Source organism: Bubalus kerabau, chromosome 11 (assembly GCF_029407905.1).
Source record: "Bubalus kerabau isolate K-KA32 ecotype Philippines breed swamp buffalo chromosome 11, PCC_UOA_SB_1v2, whole genome shotgun sequence".
Taxonomy (NCBI): Eukaryota; Metazoa; Chordata; class Mammalia; order Artiodactyla; family Bovidae; genus Bubalus; species Bubalus kerabau.
In genome coordinates this window covers 91,280,251-91,299,423 of record NC_073634.1, presented here as the reverse complement: position 1 = coordinate 91,299,423, position 19,173 = coordinate 91,280,251, and the positions used below count along the sequence as shown (strand labels likewise).

The 19,173-nt window shown below is 36.5% G+C and overlaps 1 protein-coding gene across 17 annotated transcripts in view; it reads right to left on the bottom strand.

Annotated features, from left to right (window-relative positions):
• KIDINS220 (kinase D interacting substrate 220) overlaps nucleotides 1-19,173 on the bottom strand; it is a 96,360-nt gene that overhangs the window by 47,751 nt on the left and 29,436 nt on the right. For 16 of the 17 annotated variants that reach the window (XM_055540995.1, XM_055540996.1, XM_055540994.1 and 13 more), the window contains 13 exons: nucleotides 18,202-18,300; nucleotides 17,110-17,208; nucleotides 15,808-15,985; nucleotides 12,159-12,323; nucleotides 11,031-11,210; nucleotides 9,876-10,041; nucleotides 8,067-8,218; nucleotides 7,618-7,907; nucleotides 6,343-6,483; nucleotides 5,260-5,503; nucleotides 5,005-5,093; nucleotides 3,403-3,547; nucleotides 2,543-2,705 (listed from right to left, as the gene is read on the bottom strand). In XM_055540995.1, the coding sequence (XP_055396970.1) occupies nucleotides 2,543-2,705; nucleotides 3,403-3,547; nucleotides 5,005-5,093; nucleotides 5,260-5,503; nucleotides 6,343-6,483; nucleotides 7,618-7,907; nucleotides 8,067-8,218; nucleotides 9,876-10,041; nucleotides 11,031-11,210; nucleotides 12,159-12,323; nucleotides 15,808-15,985; nucleotides 17,110-17,208; nucleotides 18,202-18,300 (2,111 nt within the window). Of the gene's footprint in view, nucleotides 1-706; nucleotides 2,706-3,402; nucleotides 3,548-5,004; nucleotides 5,094-5,259; nucleotides 5,504-6,342; nucleotides 6,484-7,617; nucleotides 7,908-8,066; nucleotides 8,219-9,875; nucleotides 10,042-11,030; nucleotides 11,211-12,158; nucleotides 12,324-15,807; nucleotides 15,986-17,109; nucleotides 17,209-18,201; nucleotides 18,301-19,173 lie in introns of those variants that run through there. The other variant, XM_055541010.1, reaches the window with a different exon arrangement.

Genomic DNA, 19,173 nt, shown 5'->3' with positions numbered 1-19,173 from the left:
AAATCCAATCTAATACCACAGTGCTCTTCCTGATTTTTTCCATTCAATATTGGTATTCCCTTCTCCCAAAGAGAAAACACTGGCTTCCAAGAATAGCAATTTATTCATTCATTTACTCTATCTTACAATACATGCAAAAGGACTTCAGGAGTATAATAATACGATTAGCAACAATAAACCTACTAAGTTCAAGATTTCGTTGTAGCTAATTTTGTCCTCAGTATATTCTACTAAGAATAAAGAGTCAAGAGAAAACTGAGTTCCAAGGTGTTTGTATTAATATTTTTCTGTGTGGTTATACTATCAATTTCATATGTCGTTAGCATCAATTCTTCCTGTTTATATTCAATATTAGGGTTTGCTTTTTTCTATCCTTTTTGAATTAGTTTTTTTAATATATGAAAGGTAAACCATATAAAAATACATATTCAGAGTACATCTCATTCCCCATCTAAGCATCCTCTTCGGGTAAACGTTTTTATTAGTTTGTTTTTTCCTTCCTGTAGGTTGTTTTATTTTTTCACAAAAAATAATACATATTTACATATTTATATGTAGATATCCTTACTCCCCCTTCTTTCTTATACAAACAGAGCATGTTATATACTCTCACATTTTGCAGTTTTCACTTACTAATGTATCCTTAAAATTTCTCCATATCAAATCATAGTTTTTTTCTCATTTTCTACAGCTACAAAACACTCTATTATGGTAGATGTGCCATTATTTATTCAACTAATGTTTCTAAAAACATGCAGTTAAGTTACGGTGCTACAGATAAGGTCACAATAAATAACATAATAAATAAATAAGGTCACAATAATGTATAAGTATTTTATCACTGTGGAGGTGTGTGTTTAGAGTAAATTTCCACAGTGGGATTGCTGGGTGAAAAAGTAAATACATAATTACTTGTTCACCATTGTATCTCCAGTATTGGCAGCAGGGCCCAGCAGATACTTAATAAACTTTTTTTGATTAAACTGAATCATGAATTTTTCTGAGAGTTTTAAAAACCTTTTGATATTTTTACATCTCTCCTGCTTCTATTTCCTGAGGACACAGACTTTCTCACCAAGTCTCACCCTCTTCACAGAGCACACATGGGGCCAAGGGCTGAACTCTAAGCACACAGCCCTTAGAACGTGAAACACTGTCAATGTTTTTGTACTCCTGAGACACAGGAAACTTCTAGGCATCACGTTCAATTATATGAAGGTGAAGGGATTGACTTGAGTCCTGTTCTGCACCAAAACCTAAAACTGTGCTCACCCAGCAAATATTCATTATGCAGCACCTGTTACGATGCAAATGTTTATTCATGAAACAAAACAACAGTCTACTACACAACCAAGGGAAAAAACCAATCATGTATCTCATAATAAAAAGAGGAGTTCTAAGATATCAAAGAGCAGATGCATCCAGTAACACTGCTCTGCAGGCCCCTGGCAGCTGTGGACCACTGCCATCTACTGGAACACCTATTTCACACAGCCCAGTTTATAATGATTAATGTCGCAAAAATTGAACATATAACCTCAAGAGCTCAAGTGTGTAGACAAATACTACAACCATCCTCTATATTCTAAAATCAGTTATTTACCTTAAAATATTAGATAAAACATGTACATGAAAAATGGGGATTGGAAAATAATGAAAACCATATGCTGATAATACTCAAGGATAAACTATTTACAATCTTAAAAGTTTAATATAGAAACTCTACACTGAATGGTTGGTCAGGTTTACTATTTCATTTACATGTTCAATATAATGCTTCAATTATACTAAGTTTTATACAATTGCATAGCTCCCTTGAATTGCATTTTTTCCTAAGAGATACTTTTATTTAGAGTTGTAATTGAAAGCTATAAAGGTATTAAGTATTCTGGTAAACAAAGAGGATTATAATTTTGTTTGTGAATTTGACAAGAAAGTGGTACTCTTAAAACCTGACATACTTGACACTACACTGAGCCTTAACTGTGTGTTTTCCCAGAAAAAACTGAATCAATTTATCAGAAGTAGATTTTAAAAGTACTTCAAATGACTATAAAAGAATAAATTCCTTTACTGGTTAGTGCAAAGCACGTTTACCAGCCCGTATTCACAGTTCCCCAGGTCCTCCAGATACAAAGCTGTGAAAACACTTGCACTAATGATTTGCAAAATGTGACCTCCTCAATATTCTATCAAGACACTTAGAATAAAAAATAAAATGGACGATAAACGATGTTTTAAGGTTTGCCTTTTGTATATTTAAATACATAAATTTAATAGGACTATTAAACATCTTTTACCATATATGTTACACAAGAAAGACTCTATCCAAATAAAGCTGTAAATTTTACATGATGGGATATATACCTGTGCTAACACAACTCTGAAATTATAATGGAAGAATTACTAAAGAAAATGATTAACCTCAGAACTCTACATTTTATACATATTATTTTGCATTCATTTTGCTTTGTATGCATTTTTTATTAAGAGTCAACTCAATTTAAAACAAATTTAAATATAAAAAGGTCAGATAAAGTACCTTTCATAGATGGTTTTTAATGTCATTTGATCTGGGATACCTTCGGTCTCTTCCAAATACAATATGAGCCATGAAGTTCTGTACGGCCACTGCTCAGTTAGGTTGATCCAGCTAGCAAGCCTATCCCAGTTGAAACTTATCTGATTGGCTCTCAGTAATCGTCCTTTAAAGAATACAAAAACATTTTAGAATTAATAGGTATGTAACGTTATGTTAAGCCAACCATTCTGTATATTCACAAATAACCAACTTCCACTGTTTTTTAATTTGCCACTTAACTTACACTACAAATTCACACCTAATATCTATATGGCTGCTAGGAAAGGACCAGGGGGATGAGTATAGAGTTTCAGTTTAATGGGATGAAACGCATTATGGAGATGGATGGTGGTGAAGGTTACACAAATAGTGAAAGTATTTAATACCACCCAAATGGACCCTGGTTAAGATGGTAAATTTTATGTGTATATCATTTAACACATTAAAAAAAAGGAAAAAAAATGTAATTTGAAAATTAAAGCAGAATAGCAGCATGTAAAAATATGAACTTCAACATTTTCAATTATAAATTAATTATAGTTATACAAATTAGCATAAAATTATTTTTATACAAAGAGAAAAATTAAACCTGAGGTGAAATTTTTAAATCATCAAATTTTAAAATAACAGTAGACAACTGACAGTCGATTTTCACTATCGAAACCAACACTGGTTTTATTAGACACACAATGCAAAATAAAACTGGTGTTCGGTGGTATAAACCTATAAACACAGTCCATCCTTTTGTTTCTGGAAGGGAATTGCTCTGTTGATGTTGCACCTTACTGTCTACCACACAACATCAAGACAAGGAAACCCACCTGTCACAGAAACAATGTTGAGCAGTCTCCTCATGGTCTGCGGGCTTATGTCACTGAACCAGTCCTCTGTAACCAGCAGTTTTGTGAGGTCGAAGGACATCTGCCGAGTTATCGTGCGCTGCATCTGCCTTCTTCGGTAAGTGTCCTGAAACGGGGTAGCATCAGTGAGCGTGAGCCCTCACTTCAACCCTGAGAGCTTGAGGCTCTTTTGAGAAGTTAATACATGTCTATGTCAACAACAAAAACAATCCAAAATTTCAGTCAAAGAGGAAGATGAAATAGTAACAAAAAGTATTTTTACTACTCCCTGAAGTAGAATATATACTGAACTCTAAAGTAAGTATTTCCAGCAAATGCATCAGAGACTCTAGTTTAGCTTTTGGTGTACCTGATTTATAGTTGTACAATCAGAGAAAGCTCAATGCCTTGAAAATTATAAATAAGCTGAACTGTATAAAGAAAATTCAATTCAAACTCTTATGGGAGCTCAGTATCTATAGGAACTCTGATAATAAAGCAAATAACCCCTTGCCCAGATTTAAGGATTCAGCATTTTGATTTTTAGGTTATTTTCAAACGTGACAGTTACCAAAAGGGCACAGGGGCTGTATCCTCATGTCTAGTAAGAATGAAAGGCTCTCTACTGGGCGGGGATCCCATCCAATTAGGAGAAGCAGGCACAACGAGGGTGGTTCTCATCTAAGGTCACAAGACAGGGGAACCCAAGGGTCCACGCTCCCAGGACAGAAATTCTAAATGGCAACTCATACCCCGCTCTTAATTTAGAGTTGTCAATTATCCTTCATAATAGTATTTCTGCATCCATACTTATACATGGTAAAGGCATAAAATCAAAATACCTGAATACAGTTTTTAAAATGTAAAATGTCCCAATTAAAGATTTGCAAACTGGGGGGGCAGGGTGGGGCAGGGCGGGTAGTGGAAAATATCACCAATGCTAGCCCAAGCTCGCCATCCATAAGCAGCATTGTTACCATCACTTACCTGCAAAGGTATATCTCCTGTCTTATAATAGCCCCAGTTCTTTACAAAAGGCTCCTAGGATAGGACAGGGCAGGGAAACTAGTGTCTCCCAGGAGACAACCAACAGACTGGGAAAGGCACACAAGGTCACTACGTGGGGATAGAAAAAAAGAGCGCACACCTCACAAATATTAGGGCAGGAGGTCAGCCAACAGGACAACACAGCAAAGACTGGTTCCCACACCACAAGCCTCTCCCCCTTACGGCTGTGCTGACAATGGCCCCTGGGACAAGCACAACCTGACCTGGGATGAACCCAACGGTTCTCTGCCCCCAGTGACATCACCTGGGCAGCTTTCAAATCTCACTCTCAGAGGTTCTGATTCAACTGGTCTGGAGTGGGACCTGGGCTGAGAGCAGGCTGGGAGAGACCGGGCACTCCTATATAATTTATAGTTATTATGGCTCTAGGTTCAGACATTCCCTGAAAAACCACCAATGATAAAATATACTTTATGAGCTCAATGCAGTATTTATAAAATAAATAAGTGGCCTTACCTTGGTTTTACGTAAACAACAGCAATACAAACAAATGGCTCAAAACATACACTATCTTACCCGTCTATTGAGGGCCGTCTTGCTACCAAGTTTTGTCATCTCTCCAAGGCTGTTTTGTGAAACTCTTCTGTCAGCATCCTCCTGCATCCCTAAAAGAGTTTATCAAGAAAGCACCATTTGTCCTGAAACTCTGCTGTAAATGATACTTAAAGAGTTGTGAAATTTGAACAATACTTTCCAAGGTAAGAGGAGATGCAAAATGAAAAACTATGGAACCACTTCAAACCCAAAGTACCCGAGGAACTTGATCTTTACCTGCATTATCCGAGCATGGAACATCTCCATTAGTTGCTGAAGTTACAAGAAATTTTCTTGCACTGCTTAGTCCCCGACTGTTGAGGAAAACGGGCAGATGAACTATATTGCGCATATAGTCATGTCCATTGATGTTTGAGTCACGAAGCACACTATTGAGGTTCTGATTAATTGCCTTTATGATAATATGTGGATCACTTGCAAAAATGGCAATGAATGGGCCTTTTGAAAACAGAACTCGGACCTGTGGTAGAAGAAATGTATAATCACAATAAAAAAAATTATCCAAAGTAATAAAACCTCTCTTCAAAATCTGTGTTAGCCTTTGTGACTACATTTTAAAAATAGCATTTCCTTTTCATTCAAATGTTATTCTATGTGAAAACAAATTTTACTGAAGTTTCAATCTGGTTTTTCACCACTTGACAATTTAACATTTGACAGTGATAGAATCTCTGAAGAAAACAACTAGTCCTGTCCTACTTTGAGACACTCAGATCTACGTAAGAAGATCCACAAACATGAGAAATACTCATGAAATACTCATGAGCAGACATGATGCACTGTAAGAGCAACACACATGAGAAACACTCATGAAGTACTCCTGAGCAGACACGGTGCACTGCACACACTGGTCTAGTAAGATCCACACACATGAGAAATACAAGCAGACACGGTGAACTGCACACACTAGTCTCTGACCACAGGCACACACCGCTGCTTATACCAGACCTTAAAGAAAGCCACGAACCTTTCTTACTTTTTAACAAAAACTCCACAAATTCTGTGGTTTCCCCACTCCTATCTATATTCTAACCATAGCCATCTGTAGAGAAACACTGGAGTCACACCCTGGACTTTAGAGACCCCCCCTACTCACATTTCCCCTCACACTGCCATTAACCTAAAACTGGTTAAATCTGCTTGGAATGAAACTTCTGCTGTTTCTGCATAAAACACACAGTTGTTTCTATAAAAGAAAAAATAGCATTCAAATTCCACTTGAGATATTCATGAAGCTGTCTGTTCCTCTCAGCTGCCACATATCTGACAGTTAAAAGTTTCAAGACGGTTAAGACGTACAGTGTCCAGCATCTGGAGTACTTTGTCCTGCTCACAGGCATCTAACCCATCGATGATAACCACCAGCCTTGTCTGATTCTGAGTGAAGCTGTCAATGGTTTTTGCCATCCTGGCCATCAATTCCACTTCACACTTAAGAACCTGTGCAAAAGAAAGGATACACTGCGTTAAAGATACAAGAAACTTAAGTACCTCTCTTAAAGAGCCTGAAAGTCGCCTGCTAGGAGAAAAGAAACCCAAAGTGCTTGCTGCCAGCTGTGGTTCCACTTAGTAGAACTGTAGTGAATGTGTCACCATTTACAAAGTGCCTTCATCTAAATTAAAGCATTTCTTACAAAGAGGTAGACAACGTCATATCCATTTAAAAGGACCAACTTGGCTGAAGTGACTTACATGCCAAGATCACATGCTCTGAAGGTCAGAAGACAGATCAGAATGCAAATCCAAATGGTCTACATGCCACATCACAACTGGCTTCCTGATGGCATGTGACCTTGATCAAAGGAAAGGGCTGTAGATAATTGTATAAAGTCCTTTTTTACTCTAAAAAGTACATTCCTATCTTGTACGTTTTGGTGGTTCCATTTGTCTACTCTACCAGGCTGCAGAGCAACCTAAACTATTAGGTAATAACTACCACCTGAGGGATAATCTGCTAATTCTTTGCTGTTGCTGTTTAGCTGCTAAATTGCGTCTGATTCTTTGTGACCCCACGGACTGCAGTACACCAGGCTCCTCTGTCTTCCACTATCTCCTCAAGTTTGCTCAAATTCATATCCATTGAGTTGGTGATGCTATCTAACCATCTCATCCTCTGCCGTCTCCTTCTCCTTTGCCTTCAATCTTTCCCAGCACCAGGCTGTTTTCCAATGAAATGGCTCTTCGCATCTGGGGGCCAAAGTACTGAAGCTATAGTTAACTCTATGAGGATCTTATAAAAATCGATTTTATAAAAAGATGTAACTGTTAAAACTTTTTCCACACTACACATGCATTTTTCATAGGAAAAATATGGATTAAAACTAAAAACAAGTGCAATTCTCTAACAGTTAGAAAATAGACTCCCTAAAAGCCCCAGTGATGATGATCATGGGAGCATATTCACATTAGGACTATTTTCTTTTTTTTGTATTTTGGTTGCACCACACAGCTTTTGGGATCTTCGTTCCCTGACCAGGGATCAAACCTGGGCCCTTGGTAGTGAAAGCAGAGTCCTAACCACTGGACCGCCAGAGAATCCCCAGAATTATTTTCTAATAAGCAAAGTGTGCTTACTTTCATGAATCCTTCACTTTTCAGTTTGTGCAGTTTGGAGGCAGCATTATGGAGGCGTTTCCTTTGAGAATTCAGAAGTGAGTCCAGCACCTGCCACCATGTTCGACAGTTCAGCACAAACGCCAACCCCACTATGGACGCAATTGATATGAGGACAGCATTTACTGTCATATGCTTCGGGTCAACTCTGAATATAGCCAGAAGAGTAATCGCAGCAATAATGCAGCCAAAGATGAAAAGGAAGATGACAAAAGATGGGAGACAACACGTTTTTTTCCATTTCTTTTTACCTGTAAAACACGACAAATGGTTTTAACATCTCAAGCATCCAGAAAACCACAATCATTACAGTGACAGCATATGACGAACCTGCTGTTCATGTTTCCATGCATTTTGTCCATCCCATACTCAACCACTCCATATACAGTAAGAACAGAAGAAGGTCCTACCCTGCGTATCTTCAGTCTTGAACACTCGGAAAAGCCTGGTTGCCAAAAAGCCAAACTCTCTTTCACAAGCATCCGAGAGGGTGGCGATCATTTCAGCCATTGAAGTTTCCCCACCTACGCTGGACAGTCTATTATAATCTGTAAACAAAAACCTTGGGGAAAGGGGAAAGAAAATGTTATGCCGCTACCTAAAGAAACAGTTTCAACATATATTATGTCTATCATGTAGCTCCTGTTTCCTTAATGTCTCTGTCAAAACATTGTTTTTAAAATTCTATTTGTAATTAGGTATCTTCCATTTCTAACAGCTTATATTCTTTTCTTAGGAAAAGACAGTAACAAAAGTTAAATTAGTAGAGTTATATGAAGCAATTCTGACTAAAAGCAGAAAAGGGAAAAGGTTATGACAGAACCTAGACAAAGGAGCCAGACATCTCCCCAGACCTCATGACACAACAATTCAACAGTGGCGCCCCGCATCAGTCGGAAAGAGCCACACAAAGAACATTTCGTAAACACCAACTGAAGAGAATAGAACCTTGAGAAAATAGTATAGTAATTAAGAACTTGATGTCATTTAAAAACTCAAGCTTCAGAATGTCCTATTTAAAGCTTACTCATCTACCACGGGTTGAGAAAGAAGTTATATTCTTTTTCTAGTTGTTCTGTGAAATAACTGAATTACTTGCATTTTGAGCCTCTGAATGGGTATTACTTCTGCATTAGTTCCTTTATTCCTTTCTACTGCTAAATTCCCATCTTAATCCCATAAACAGGCATTGCTTTTAAAATACAATCCAGGATCACAGTGTACTCTGTGTATGCCTGGTCTTAATTAAATTAATGCTATTTTAGTTATTCTAACTTTTTAAAAGATAATGATCTCATTAATTTTAAATGCTTTTAATTTATGTAAAAATATCTTCCCCAACTTTTTTTATTCTACTCTGTATATTTTCTTTTTATGTTTTTCATCTTAACTTCTCATTTTAAATCCTTTTCTTAACATTTAATCCTATATACCATTTATTTACCTGTTTTATTTTTATCTTCCTCTCATAGTTCTGATGTCTTACCAGGTTTGGTCCATTCACTTTCAGCTTAATTTACACATATTTTATCTTACAATAATTTCTAAATTCTTAATCTTTGCATATTTAATTATTTTACTAATTTCTGTTGAATTCCTTTTGCTTTCAGTTCTTTAACCTTTTTTTCCATTTTACTTTCCTCTGGGGCCCTCCAGATTGCCTTTACTCTTTGACTTACAAGTTTCTCATCTTTTCTGAACTGTTTGCTCATACCGTCCCATTATTATCATACCTGATAATAATGATATCATTTGATATGATGATAACTTTAGAGGAGTGGATAAATACATATCCACAGGTGAGGAAAGAACAGCTCGGAGCACATGCTGAGTTGCCAAGGCCACACCCTGATGTCAAGAAGTTCCAGGACTCCATCCTAGACCCAGTACTCTTTACTGATTTGTCCAAAGGATGGTAACAAGTATCATAAGGGGGGAATGTGGGGCTTCACTCAAATAAAATTTGGCAAATCAAAGTTAAATATAATTTTTTATGAAAAGGTGTCTCTGATCCTGTAATGTACAAGAGGGAGACATAATATGAAGAGTTTTCCACGTGTATTTGACCAGGGCATGTTTGTTTTATTTCTCACATTAAAAAAGTTTAAAGGACCAATGTTTTTTTTTGGTCTCTTAAAAAAACATGAGAAAAGATGCATTATCAACTTTCATTTGCTTCATTTTATTAAAAGTTACTTCTGTCAAAGGGACCAACTCACCTCACAGGTAGAGCTTTAGTGGTTTGCTCTGGCAGCTCAGGTGGGTTCACAAACATCAATTTGAGGAGGAGCTCCAAATAGCCAATATGTCTTGCCAATCTAGTACTAAGGACCCAGGCCCAATTCCAACTCTCTCCTTCCCTCCGTCCACCGAAGTAAATGACAACTAAAAGTCAAGGTTTAAAAAAAAAATTATCCAGAACAATCATTAGTCAAGCAGCCTCTTTTCTGCAAACAGTCAAGTATCAAGTAGTGACAGGTAAGCTTACATAATTTTCATGGTCCCTTGTTATTTCCTAACTAGTCCTCAAAGAATTCCTCAACTAATTAACCTCCCCCAACATACATCTGGAGCTTGCCAGAATCCACCTGCCAATGCAGGAGACGTAAAAGATCTGGGTTTAATCTCTGGGTCAGGAAGATCCCCTGGAGTAGGAAATGGCGACCCACTCCAGTATTCTTGCTGGGAGAATCCCATGGACCGAGCCTGGTGGGCTACAGTCTATGTGGTCACAAAGAGTTGGACATGACTGGGCATCTGAGCAACAGCAATAGCAAAAACATATTATCAGGTATGTGAAAAACAGAAAGTAAGCTGACTAAGATATGACATAATAAACACAATCAGAAGGATAATGCCTTAAACAGAAGCATATCCTTTAGTTCAGATTCAAATGTAAGTATGACTGGTTTTATCTCTACTTGTGACTGCTGAAGTTACCAACATAAACCTATTTCCTTTCTTGCAACTGAAGATACTCCTAAAAACAGGGATTATATATATTTATTACTTTGCTTTTGGATAAAATAAAAATTACAGTCATGATCCAAAGGATCAAGAGCATGCCATTATGTCTATGAAGATTTATTTTCAAAAAAGATTCAAATACAAATCATTAACATAAAAAAGGGAAAGTAATTTAAAGTTCTGCTTCAATATTAACAAGTAGTGCACTAGCTTTTAAAGTTTTGCCAGGCAGGCTGGGGACAATGCTCCCCTAAGCCAACTTACAAAATAGCAAAAAATCAATATTCTCACCTAAATAGGAAGACCACTTAGAGACTTTAGAAGACAGACACAGATACAATTTTAAATAAAACAATGAGTTCTGACATTCTCTACATTTTTGAAAAAGATAAAAGGCAAAGACTTACTAAAAAATATATACAAGACAGCCAAGAAGCTCAATGACACTGCAATTCCAAGATTTAGGTCTACTGTAAAAGCAAACAATAAACCAAGCCCTCCACAAAGGAGCAGGGTCAGAAACACCACAAGCCATGAAAACTGAAACAGAGGTTCAATCTGTTGTCCTGCAAAAGTTTTCATTTCATCTGAAAGAGAAATTAATAAGAAAACATTATTTAAGAAATAAAACATTTGAAAATTTCACATTTTCACTATAAACATTTACCTAGCTAGAATGTTGCTACTTAACCATGCTAACCAATGTTCGCTTTGCTAAGTATCTCATCCCTTAGGGGCACATTTACCCTTGACCCTTGCCCTACTCATTCTCTTGCTTCCTACTGAAAATGCATAAAATCCTCTCTCATATATTCCCATCTGTCAAGGTTTTGTTGATATTTTGAGATTTGTATTATGCAACCAACAAAGTATTGTTTCCATATATAAAACTAAAAATTATTACTTTGCTATGTGTCTTCAGAAAACACAGCATCCCCGCTCCTCTGCGCCTCCTCACCGCTTCTCCCCCCAGTGCCATTTGAGGATCACTGCTCTTAAAGGTGAGCCCAAATGAGCCTGGGACAAGTCATTCATTCCTACTACAAAACTTAGTTTAAAAAAAAAAAAAAATTTACAGGCAATATTGAAACCTGTCCTTGAAGAAATGAGTAAGATTTTGCCAAGCAAAAGGAGTGGGGTCTCAGGTCAGAGGTGGGGGGAGATGTCTAGGAAGCTCCTACAGAGGAGCCACTCAGTAAGTGTCTGGTCTGCACCTACCAGAGCAGCCATCTGTAACTACAGCGCTGAGCATGCACAAGAGGTAGTGCTGGCAGGTGGGAGCACACAAGCTGATATGTCTGCGAAGGGCCCTGGTTTAAGATACCTATAGGTTTAAGATATCTATAAACAGTGCAGGCAGGAAATCTGCTACAGAGGGGTTCTAATGCAGTGGGATGTTTGTTTTAGAAAGAGAACTCAAATGATTGGGTGAAGGATCAACCACATACCCATGCCTAAAACTCTATTTTTACTTAAAAAACACACAAGAGAAAACCTTGTTATATACACAGACACTTTATAAACAAGCCCTTTACCTTCTAGTTTCTTGAGTAAGAAGGATTTACCACTTCCCCACTGTGCATACAGGCCCACACAAATGGGCGGCTGCATGGTAGGCTCACTGAGAATATCTGCGAGGGCACTGCTGTACAGATCGTAACCAAGCATGTCACCATCTGTCTCGGTAGGAGACAAGTGTCCTAAAATTATAAACACATGATACCCTAACATTAAAAAGAGACATTATTATTATAAAGGAGCATCAATTCTCAAGTAATTGTTTACTCAATTAAAGGAAAAAATAGGTTGAAAGTGTTAGTTGCTCAGTCGTGTCTGATTTTCTGCGACCCTATGGACTGTAGCCCATCAGGCCCCTCTGTCCATGGGATTCTCCAGGCAAGAATATGGAGTGGGTTGCCATGCCCTTCTCCAGGGGATCTTCCTGATCCAGGGATTGAACCCCAGTCTCCTGCACTGCAGGCAGATTCTTTAACATCTAAGCCACCAGGGTTAGACCTGTGTAAAAATAGGTTCAGAGGTTAATAAGTTAATACCATATTTCACAGAACTTAAGATACCTACTAATTACAAGAGGCATCATTATTATGTTCAACTGAGAGAAGAAATGTTGCCAAATTATGACACAATGCTTTCTCACCCATCAATTATAAGACAAAGTCCAACTTCAAGGATACTAAAATGTAAAGTATATTATAAAATCAATAAAAAGATTAAAACAGAAACTAGTCCATAGGAATCAATTTAATATGTACAGTAGAAATAAAAATAAGGCTATAACATGTTAGTTAAAAACACAAGAGATAAGCAGAAAAAAAATATTCTATGGTTCCAAGCAGAAAGGGTCAATGACTAAAAAAATAGCAATTCTCCCCAAATTAATCTATCACTTTAAGGCAATCTCAATAAAAATCAATGAGAATATTCTAAAAAATTAAAAAGCAAGAATAGCTATGAAAAAAAATTTAAAGACTACCAACAATTAGCTCTCTTTGGAGAAGAATCAAAATACATTCTAAAACTACAATAATTACAATACCAAAGAAATGTAAAGTATATTATAAAATCAATAAAAAGATTAAAACAGAAACTAGTCCATAGGAATCAATTTAATATGTACAGTAGAAATAAAAATAAGGCTATAACATGTTAGTTAAAAACACAAGAGATAAGCAGAAAAAAAATATTCTATGGTTCCAAGCAGAAAGGGTCAATGACTAAAAAAATAGCAATTCTCCCCAAATTAATCTATCACTTTAAGGCAATCTCAATAAAAATCAATGAGAATATTCTAAAAAATTAAAAAGCAAGAATAGCTATGAAAAAAAATTTAAAGACTACCAACAATTAGCTCTCTTTGGAGAAGAATCAAAATACATTCTAAAACTACAATAATTACAATACCATAGAACTCACACAGGATATTAATGTAAGTGGCATGTCTAATCAGTGAGGAAAGGATGAATTAGTAGGTGGTGTTGGGAGAAGTAAGCCATTCTTTTTTTTTTTTTCCTTCTTTTTAATGAAATGAAAACTCTACATCGCATACTTCAACACAAATACGTTTCTGAAACAAAAACTTAAATGTAAAGAGTAAAACTATAAAAGTACAAGAAAATATAAGAGAAAAACCTTTAAAAATCTTTGTGTGGAAAAGAGCTTTCCTTCTCAATATAATATTAAAGCCAGAGCTGCAAGAAAAGGTCAACAAGCTACAGATTTATATACCTTTCGAATGGGGAATAAAAAAACTCCCATCACCATAAACAAAGAATAATCTGGGGAGAGAGATACAATATTTAGCTGGATTCAGGATCAATATCCTTAAAAACACAAAAGTCAATTTTATTAAATACTTAAAAAAAAAAAAGAGGACAAAGGGTACAAAGAGGAAAATAGCAAAAATGCAAATAGGCTATAAATGTTATTAAAAGATCTCAATCTCACTAATAATTTTATAATGGAAATTAAAATGAAATTTTTTTATTATCAATCTGATTAGCAAAGGTCAATAAGAAAGCTGGAAATATCCAGTTAGCAAGGTTATAGGGAATTGCACAAAGGTGGCCTAAGGAAGAAGAGATTGTTACAACCATTTTGGAAAATCTATCAAAACTGAATACCCAAAAAAAAAAAAAACTGAATACCCAATGACTTGACAGTTCTACTTCTGGAAGTTTATTCCAAGAAAATAATCCTAAAAATAAAGAGTTAATGGATATTTGTACAAATATGTTCACTGAAGCACTAGCTTTCAATTGCAAAACAAACCAAATATTTATCAATAAAGAACTGAACACACTATTAAAACTTTGAAACATTATGCAACAATCATTTAAAACTTTTATAATACGGTATCTCAAGTTTTTTTTAAGGCTATATACATAGTATAAAACATTTTTAGAAATGTAAAGAATTTACAATTTGTCCAAACAATGACAAATTAGGAGATAAGGGACAATGGGAAGATTGCACTTTTTTTCTACTATATTTGTGTTTTCATTCTTAAAATTTAATGTATGCATTATTATCATTAGCAAAAATATTTTAAAATACAAAAATCAATACAATAGAATCATACTTAAAAACAAGATGTAAGTAAACAACGAAACTGGAAGGTGGCAGGATTCTACTCTCTCCTGTTGGTTTCTAGGACTACCATGTCTCTTCTTAATTTGAGTAGAAAACTGCCCCATATTTCAAAAGACCACATGCAAATGATGAGATTCTCATGTGCATCCTCTACAAGCAAAAACTACTTTAGTACAATATTCAAAGCATTATGCTAGGTGTTACGGAGGATACAAGATAGGAAGAAAGAATACCTGCCCTGAATAACTTGGAATCTGGGAGAAAATGCTAAAAGAAACAAAATAAAGGCCATATGTAATAGGTATTTAAAAAGGATTATTAACACAGTGCTTAAGTACTCCAATGAGGCAAAACCTTTATCTGGTTAGGCAGATCAGTCAAAACGTCACTGAGAAAGAGACGGTTGACCCCAGCCTTGGAGAAAGAGGATTTTAACAAGAACATTCTTGGGAATGGAGCGGGCACAACACAAGCAGAGGTAGAGAGCCACTCACTGAAAACAGAGCATGTTTGATAAAAGAACAAAGTTTACCTGAGAGAATAACAGGGGGAAGAGATTTTTAGAAAAGTAGGCTAGATTTTTGAAGGTTTTAAAAGCTACTGTTCTGGCAACTCGTTTCATACATGATATTTTACATTGCCAGTCCAGGTTCGATGCACGATACTGGATGCTTGGGGCTGGTGCACTGGGACGACCCAGAGGGATGGAATGGGGAGGGAGGAGGGAGGAGGGTTCAGGATGGGGAACACATGTATACCTGTGGCGGATTCATTTTGATATTTTGCAAAACTAATACAGTTATGTAAAGTTTAAAAATAAAATTAAATTAAAAAAAAAATAATAAAAAAATAAATAAAAGCTACTGTTGACCCTGAATGTACTTAATTTAGAATGCTCCAATATAATGCAAAGGAACTCTAGACAGGAAGAAGTTACTTTTCTACAGCAAATAACATTTTCAACTTTTATAATCTCTGGTTAAGTGATAAACACAAAACTGCTGTCATTCTCTTAATTTTTTCATAGACGTTCATTTCTTAAAACCTCAGGCAGATACAAAACCCAGTACTTACTGGCTCCAAATATTTGAGTTAAAATACTTTTCTGATGGCTACAGTCAATATTGTAGGGAGTCTCGCCTGCTTTGTTGGGTCTATACAGTAACCGTCCATCTTTGGGGTTTCTTAAAAGGAGTTCTGCCAGTTTCCGACTCCTCCCACGAATAGCAATGTGCAGAGGGGTGTCTCCTTTCTGTAAACAGTGAAGGGACACTTGAACTTCCCCATTTCTCATGGATATATACAGAATAACATTTTTCATATTTATACAAAATAACAGAATACCCAAACTCTCCGTATTTTTCATATGAGTTTTTATTTCTATCTTCCTTGCAATTTTCTTTCTCTAGTTCCTTCCCTAGCTTCCCTTGGGTATTCTTTCTCCCAGAGCCTCCAGAATGAAAGAGCACAAGGAACAGGTTTCCCCTGCAGCTTCCCACAGGCCCTGGATCCACTTCCATCATAGGTTAATGGTACTTCCATCTACCATTCAGATACTAACTGTCCACTATGTCAACCATCTTCCTCAACTAATTTATAATTTAGATTCTATTTCACAGTGCTCTCATCATCAGTCTACACAGCATCTCAGTCCATGGTGGTATTTCACTTCCACAAGTGAACTTGTCTTTCCCCATGCCCTTGGTCACCATCATCGTCTTTCTCTACATTCTCTCCCTCAGAGTCCTCTCTGTTGTATCCATGTTCTCTGCCTACTTACCACCTCTTCATTCCCTCAGCTTTCACCTCTCTCAAACATCAACCTGCCTTCTTCCCTTATTAGAATCCCCATCACTTTACTCTTCATATCCAGCACTAACGAAAACTATCATGTAAAAAAGAAATTTAGTCTGCAAAGTATTCTCCACCTTTTACTTTACAAACATCTCTTAAAGACAATGACCCAAAAGCCAACAAATGGAATTCTCAGTTCCTGCCCACTCTGGTCGCTCTAGAACATTAAATGATGTGCCACGTTCTTCCTGTGGCTTATCTTGATTCTTTCCTCTTGTTTCTCTGCAACAAGATCCACCCTGATGACATCATCCTTGCATAGTGCTCAATGCAGCTCAGCTCCCCGTAACTGATTTGAGCCACAGAGGGAACACAGGAAGCAACTTCTTTAACTGAGCCTGCCCACTCCTCAGCACCTCTCAGAACAGCCAAGATCTCACAGGATCCAAATCCCACACAGATATACCCAGTCAGTAGTCTCTCCTTCCACAAAATAACATGAGACTCAGGCTAAGTCCACCAGGTATACAGGTTGGTCTTACCAACTGCCCTATGCTCTCTGCATGAATGTTTTATTACTACCTTATCGATGGCAGACACTTTGGCTCCTTTATCCAGCAGCAGCTCTACCACTTCTATGTTTCTCATCTTGGTAGCCTTTATAAGGGGTGTTTCGCCATCCTGTGGGTACAGATAAAAAGGTTTGCCAGATTAATACCTTTAGTCTTTAAAGTCATATAAACACACGTCAAGAAGTCAAATATTCACCCAGTCTATATTGAAAATGTTCTCAAGAAAACACAGTTGCAAAAACTAACAAGAAAGTGCTTTTCCTTCCATAACCAACCACTTGTATCAAAATACTTGTATGTCACTCAGCCAAGCAAGGGATGTACCCACTACTTGCTTATTCAAGAATGATCTAATTGCATTCAAAACCAAATTAAGAGAAAGAAGAAGAGACCACAGTTCAGCACTGAATTAGGAAAAAGCAAAATGTGGTCAGAAGCCACATGTGGTCAGAGCAGCTGACACACAGTTCCAAAAGAAAAAAGATTCCAAGGAGCCACAGCCTGCAAACCAGAAGGTATCCCAGGGCACTGCAGTCACCATCACTGGTTCAGATAACACTGCTCCAAATCTCTGGTAGATGAACCAGGGCTGTATTATGGGTGCTTCCATAAGTCTGTTTTATTCAGGAAGAACTCCTGCCATATAGTTTCCTCAAGAACAACTACTACACAGAAGGCCAAATATAATCACTGAGGTCTCACACAGTTTTATACTTTTCACATGGAGTAAAACAGACTAAAGTGGTTGGTTTGAGGAACCAATCACCACACAAACTGATCTTTTAAAAAGAAACATGTTCAGCAATCCAAACAACAGGAGCATAAAATAATTCTGGGGAAATGATCTGGCCACAGTTTATGAACAGCTGATACTGTACTTTCTGAAAGTATCTAATTAAAATAACAAATTACACAGTGTATTCTGCTGTGAATACACAATTCCTAAAAGGATATAAAGCTATTCCTCAACTTAATACAGAACACTACCAGTAAAATCCCTGTTATTCTAATATCAAACAGTTGTAAAAACTTATAAAAAAAAAAAAGCACTACTAACATTCAGCATTAGGTATTGCTAAAAGGATGGAAATGTCGTTTATACCTTCGTGCATATTTCAGTGTCAGGATTGCACTGTAAGATGTCTCTCACCATTGTTGCATTTCCTTTCTCAACAGCCCAATACAAAGCAGTTTTATTGTCCTATATTAATTTAAAAAATCAACAATCACTTCATATAAGACAGAATATTAAAAATTCATCAGTATTAACATTTCTGTCAGAAAGCATTAATATATTTTACCAAGAAGCAGCATGAGAGAACCAATACAATATTGTAAAGTTAAAAAATAAAATAAATAAATAAAAAGTAAAACAGTACAGTGGCCAAATCATCTACTTTTCAAAATTCTAAGAACCTACATAATTGAACCTGCAGATGTAAAAAAAAAAAAAAAGAATAATATTAATCCTTATTGTACCTTGCATTTACTTGTGGGAAATTCTTTACAAAAGAAGTGTAGGAAAACTTAACACTTCTTGATTAGGAAGCAGCAACCCCACACAGCTGATAGGGTCAACTAGGCTTCTGGAATGCAATTAGGTTTCAGGACCCACCCCACACTGAGTTGGAAGTCTTCAGGACTTGAGCTGTGTCCTTTGAGAAGTCACGTAAATATTCTGACCTTGGCTTGTGGCTTTTCATCTGCCCAATCTTTTCAAAAGATAATGCATGAGAATGTACTACACAAACATAAGCTGAGTTGTTTCTGTCATTCTCAGCTTTCTTAATCTCCACCCATACCCATAAACTGATTTTCATCAGATCCTTTAAAATGCTATCTAGTTCAAACACCAAAAATAGATTCAAATGAATTTTGAAAGCAGAGCTAAAGAAGAAAACCAAAACTCATTAAAATGTTGAAAAACAGAACTGACAGACACAAAGGAGTTAGATAAAAGTCAAAATAGGTGATCAAGGCACCTACTTTTGGTGAAAATATGATTTTTTTCCTCAATGAATGACTTTTGGCCACTATCACACTGTTTGCTACACCAAGATTTTCTCAACACAGT